Source organism: Microtus ochrogaster, unplaced genomic scaffold (assembly GCF_000317375.1).
Source record: "Microtus ochrogaster isolate Prairie Vole_2 unplaced genomic scaffold, MicOch1.0 UNK16, whole genome shotgun sequence".
Lineage (NCBI taxonomy): Eukaryota > Metazoa > Chordata > Mammalia > Rodentia > Cricetidae > Microtus > Microtus ochrogaster.
Window position 1 is genome coordinate 3,305,918 of NW_004949114.1, and position 5,675 is coordinate 3,311,592.

The 5,675-nt window shown below is 45.5% G+C and overlaps 1 protein-coding gene across 1 annotated transcript in view; it reads right to left on the reverse strand.

Annotated features, from left to right (window-relative positions):
• Positions 1 to 4,073: 4,073 nt before the first annotated feature.
• The window catches only part of Cks1b (CDC28 protein kinase regulatory subunit 1B), a 4,406-nt gene continuing 2,804 nt past the window's right edge, over positions 4,074 to 5,675 (reverse strand). The window contains exons 2-3 of the mRNA XM_005367184.3: positions 5,055 to 5,182; positions 4,074 to 4,570 (exon numbers count right to left, since the gene is read on the reverse strand). Coding sequence (XP_005367241.1) covers positions 4,518 to 4,570; positions 5,055 to 5,182 — 181 coding nt within the window. The 3' untranslated portion in view covers positions 4,074 to 4,517. The remainder of the gene's footprint in view (positions 4,571 to 5,054; positions 5,183 to 5,675) is intronic.

Consider the following 5,675-nt stretch of genomic DNA (forward strand, 5'->3'; position numbering starts at 1 on the left):
GATGTTTGTCAGTATTAACAATAGCAGGGTGCGGAACCTTTGTTTCTAGTATAAAGGGAAAAATTACTTAAGCTTCTTAAAATTAAAAACCCTTTCCTGCTTCACCTCCCTCCAGAAGAACATCACTCCTCAGTGATCGGCCCGGAGGGAGAAGATTAAGTAGGATTACCTTGTACTCACTTTGGGTACTAACAGAATCCTAGCTTCTTCCTATTTCAGTGCCCCTCCAGCCTTTGCAGCGCTGGGGAAAACTACTTCTAAACTAATCATCTGGGGTCTTTAAAAAGTTTTTACTATCATTGTAGGTGTGGGAGGAAGTCAGTTCTCTTCTTTCATGGGAGTCAGCAACTCGGGTGGCAAAGGCTCACCTTTACCTGTTGAACCCTCTCACTAGCCCTGGGATACTTTAGTGTGTAAATGATGATCCGGCAGCTTTGGATGGGCCTGGCTTTTCAGCTGTGACTGGAGGCATGCTAAACCACAACTGGCCATATTTTACTCCACAAACTCTTTCCTAATCTCTTAACATGCGGGGAACATAATCCCAGCACTCGGGAGGCAGAGGCAGGCGGATCTCTGTGAGTTCGAGACCAGCCTGGTCTACAGAGCTAGTTCCGGGACAGGCTCCAAAGCCACAGAGAAACTCTGTCTCGAAAAAACTAAAAAAAAAAGGAAAAAAAACATGCGGGGAACATGCCCTTAACATGTGGGGCACATGCCTGCAGTGTGGCTTAGTGTAGAACACTGGTCTAACATTGAGAATCTTTGTTCATATCCCAGGACGGAAAAAAAAAAACTATTAGTTGGGTACAGTTTCCTAAAGGCGAAGGTGTGCCAAACAACCTTATAATGCTACAGTGAATGTAAGACCAGTCTAAAAACAAGAGAAAAAAGGGATGGGAGAATGGGTGTAACCAGAATGTATTATACACTTTTTAAAAAATTGTTAGGCTGGGGCTGGAGAGATAGCTCAGTGGTTAAGAGCACTGACTGCTCTTCCAGAGGTCTTGAGTTCAATTCCCAGCAACCACATGGTGGCTCACAACCACCGGTAATAAGATCTAGTGCCAACTTCTGTCTTCAGGGACCCATGCATGCAAACCATTGTATACATAATAAATAAATTTAAAAAAATTGTTAGGCTGAGAGTGGGTGGTGCACACCTTTAATCCCGGCACTCAGGAGACAGAGGCAGGTAGATCTCTGAGTTTGAGGCCAGCCTGGTTTACAGAGTGAGTTCCAGGCCAGCCTGGTCTACACAGGAAGTTCCAGGCCAGCCTGGTCTACAGAGTGAGTTCTAGGGCAGCCAAGGCCACATAATTAAGACCCTGTCCCAAAATGAGCAAATAAATTTTAAAAGAATATATTAATAAAAAGTAAAAAATCCCATCACCTACCTGTATTAGTCAATGTTCTCTAGAGTCACAGAATCTGTGTGTGTGTGTGTGTGTACAGGAATTTATTGGCGTTCCTCTGCCAAGGTGAGAATGCAGCAAGGCTGCAGACCAACAAGGCCTAGTTGTGAATGGAATGTCCAAGACTCTAGGAGCTGCTCAGTTCTGTAAGGCTGGGTGTTGGGATCTTGAAGAAGGAATGGATGGGCTGAGGGAGGCAGGGGCATGCAGGCTAAGAACACCCTTCTTCCATTGTCCTTACATAGGTCCAACAGAAGGTGTGCCTACCGTATCTGGATTATAGTTCATTCCAGATATAGTCAAGTTGACAACCAGGAATAGCCATCACACCACCCAGACCAACTGCCTGATATATGGTATTACTTATTCGTATTGCATTAAAAGTGATGTTTGACTTCTTCCTAAACACGTGCACATTAGAACCATTGATGAACTTGTTAACCCGCTGCTGAGCCCAATTCTCAGGATACCATGGACCAGTGTGCCCAAGAATCTGCACTTTGAACATTTCTAGGCGATGCTGGTATCATTTGGTTTGTGAGTAGAAGGGGCTTGGAGAAATGATTCAGCAGTTAAGAGCACTTATGGCTCTTATAGAGAACCTGGGTTAGGTTCACAGCATCCACATGGTAGCTCACAACCATCTATAACTTCATTTCCAGAGGATCTGCTGTCCAGACACATGATAAACATACGTTATGTGCAGGCAAAATACTCATCCATACAGCACAAATCTGAAGCTGGGCATAGTGGTGAACACCTTTGGTCTCAGCGCTCGCTCGAGAGGAAGAGGCAAGGCCCAGCTTGGTCTACATAGAGATCCTGTCTCAAAGAAAAAAATATTTAGATTCATTTGGTTTTCTTATGTATGCATCTTTTCGAGACAAAGTTTCTCTGTGTATCCCTAGCTGTCCTGGAACTCGCTCTGGACACCAAGCTGGCCTTGAACTTGGGAGATCTGCCTCCCTCATTTTGGGATTAAAGGTGTGTGTCACTACTGCAAAATTTAAAAAGTGACAGTTGAATTAGGAATAAAAGAACAGCCATGCAGTGGTGGTGCACACCTTTAATCCCAGCACTTGGGAGGCAGAGACAGGTTGATCTTAAAGTTTGAGGTCACCCTGGGCTACACAGAGAAACCCTGTAACCTCCCCCCACAAAGACAAGAACAATAGGTGGATGTGGCAATCTGCCTTACATAAGTGTATGCTATTCTTTGGCGAAAAACATGTTTGTAAGCATTGAGTGGGTTAGTGTCCATGTGGCACAGCACACCTGTGGAGGAAGAGCAAGCAGTGCCATTCTCGCTTGCACCACTGGGTTAAAGAGGTTAGGTTTGCAGCAGAAATGTTCGCTTACTTGCTAAGCCACCTTTTAAGAAACATTTATTTTTTTGTGTATAAATGCTTTACCTGTGTATATTTTGTACGGCATATGCACCTTTGGAGTTATGGATGGTTGTGAGCCCCTGGTGGTTGCTGGAAACTGCAGGTAGATCTTCTGTAAGAGCAACCAGTGCTCTTACTGCCCAGTCATCTCCTCTCCTGAGCAGCCAGTGCTCTTACTGCCCAGTCATCTCTTCTATCCAGTGCTCTTACTGCCCAGTCACCTCTTCTCTCCTGAGCCACCTTTGCATTTTTGTTTTTTTGGACAGAGTTTTTTTGTGTAGCCTTGGCTGTCCTGGAAGTTGCTCTGTAGGGACCAATCTGGTCTTGGACTCAGAGATCCACCTGCCTCTGCCTCCCAAGTGCTGGGATTAAGGGTAGGTGCCACCGTCCGGCGGCTTCTAGTTTATGGCAGGCATGTTTGGTCTCTGTAGATTGAACAAGAGAGTGTTCAATCTCCTGGAATCGGAGTTACAGGCAGTTGCATGCACCCAAACGTGGGTGCTGGGAATTGAATTCAGGTCTTCTGAAAGTGAAGTGGGACTCTTACCTGCTGAGTCATGTCAAAGGATTACTCTGTGGGGGATCAGTACTTTCAACTTCCAGATAGTTCTGATACTCAACCCTACTTAAGTCTGCTCCATTAGTGGCTGCTGCAAGTCACAGGCACTGCAGCCCAGTGCAGGCACCTACAGCAGCTTTACTACTCTGCCCCTGCCTGTCTTTCCATGTTCTTCAAATGCTGAGAGTAAATGGGAACTGTCAGCTGTAGGAAAGTTCACCTGCTTGGATGAGACAAAGCTGCCCCAATAAAACCATTATCTTAGCTTAGACAGCAGAGGAAAATACATTTCAGCAAAAAAATGTTTTTAAAGATTTATTTATTCAATGTATCTTATGGTTTTGCCAGCATGTATATCTGTATGAGGGTGTCAGATCCCCTGGAACTGGGGTAAAAGACAGTTGTGAGCTGTCATGTGGGTGTTGGGAATTGAACCTGGGTCCTTTGGAAGAGCAGCCAGTGCTCTTAACTGCTGAGCCATCTCTCCAGCCCCTCAACAAATGTTTTCACAGTAAGTCCAATTAAAATAGATTACAAATTAGTTATTGCAATATCCCATGTAAAGCTGCTATTGCAAAGAGCCATGTTTTCACCACCCACCCAAAAGGCACAGAACCAGAATGATTTCATAGTATCACCTTGGCAGCAGGAGGGCAGATGGCTCAGAGGGAATGGAGGGGCACACACTGACATGGGGACAGGACAATCTTATAACGCAGCTCTAAATTATAAAAACTTCCTTTAATAGAGGCTTGTAACATGGAAGAGATTTGTCAGATAAAATGTAGAGTTTCCAACACACTGAAATATAAGCCGATAAGTCACCATAAATACAGCACCCAATAATAAAAACCACAACAGCAAATTCACACGGTCCCTGTAACAGCCATGATCTGATTTCACACGCTTTCAAGAGATGGCAAATATGGCCCGCTGGATAGAGCGCTCTAGGGCTTTGAAGTCACTCATCTGACAGGGTTGTGGCATTGGTGGCTCAACTCAAGAAGTAGAGCAGGTCCCAGCACTTCAGTGTATTGAACATCCTTTAAATATCAAAGTGAGAAATAAGAAAACGAGATAATCACGCCATCAGAGAGACGGTAGGAAGCAAGGACAGCTGTGTAAAGCTTGCGGCTGAAAGGTGGCTCGCCAGCTTCATTTCTTTGGCTTCTTGGGTAGTGGTCGCCGGAACAGTAAGATGTGAGGTTCTGAAAGAATCAGCGACACCATTCAAGCACAGTCTACAGTTATCCCACTGTGTCCCCTGCCCCGCCACACCCACATCAGCTCCACAACCAAATTAAGACAGAGCAGACAGCCTTAGAAGCAGCCCCCGAAGTCTGACCTTTCTGCCATGTACAGAATTTTTTTCTATTGTTTGCATAGCCCTGGGGTGACCTGTGTTAGTTTTGCCTGGCAGCTGGGTGTCTGGTGTCTTACCAAGAAACAAAACTGCCTGTGCTTGTTTGGGACACATCCAGTTATTTGCAGAGGCCATAGCCAGGGTTTTGTCTTGTTTTTCAGTACGGCTGTCCCTGACCTTCCTAGATGTTCTCATTCTCATCCTGTCACTCTACTTCCTTTGCACAGTGAATGCAGGAAACAATCCTGTAAATGGTGCCCTCCTCCCTCTATCGCTTTGGTTTGTAATCTTCCTTCAGCCAGAATGAAGCTTCCTTACGTTGCACTGACCTGGTTCATGGATCATATAATGGACCCATCCCTGACTCTGCTGAACACCAAGATTTCTCCATTCAGATTCAGACATCAAATGGGTTTTAGGGACCAGCTTGGCTATGTCCTTGGGCAACATGACATGTCTGTAAGAGAAACACAGGGATGTGAAGAGTTCGTGGTAGACACTGACCTATATACAAAGACAAGCAGAGGAAGAAGACAGCTCACACTGTAACTCTGACACTCACAGGGATATGGATGGAGCATTACAGGGTTATGAGGACATTCTGGGCTACAGAGAATCTATGAAAACAAACAAGAGGCAAGTAGATCTCTGAGTTCCAGTTCAGCCTGAACTACAGGTTCCAGGCTACATAGAGAAACCCTGTCTTAGGAGAAAAGCCAAAAAAGTAAACCAGGAAAAACAAAACCAAAAAAAAAAAAAAAAAAGTAACTAGCTCCTGATCTCGGAGTTTTTTTTAATTTTTTTTTCCCCTCTTGCCAGAACCCTCGGTCCTCAGCGGCGGGCCTTGCCATGCTGAGGCCGAGAGGAGGCTGTGGTCCCGTCCTTCTCCCCTCCCTGGTCCGGACTCGTTGGGGGTCTCGGAGCTCTCCCCAGCCCCTTTCTCCTGCCCT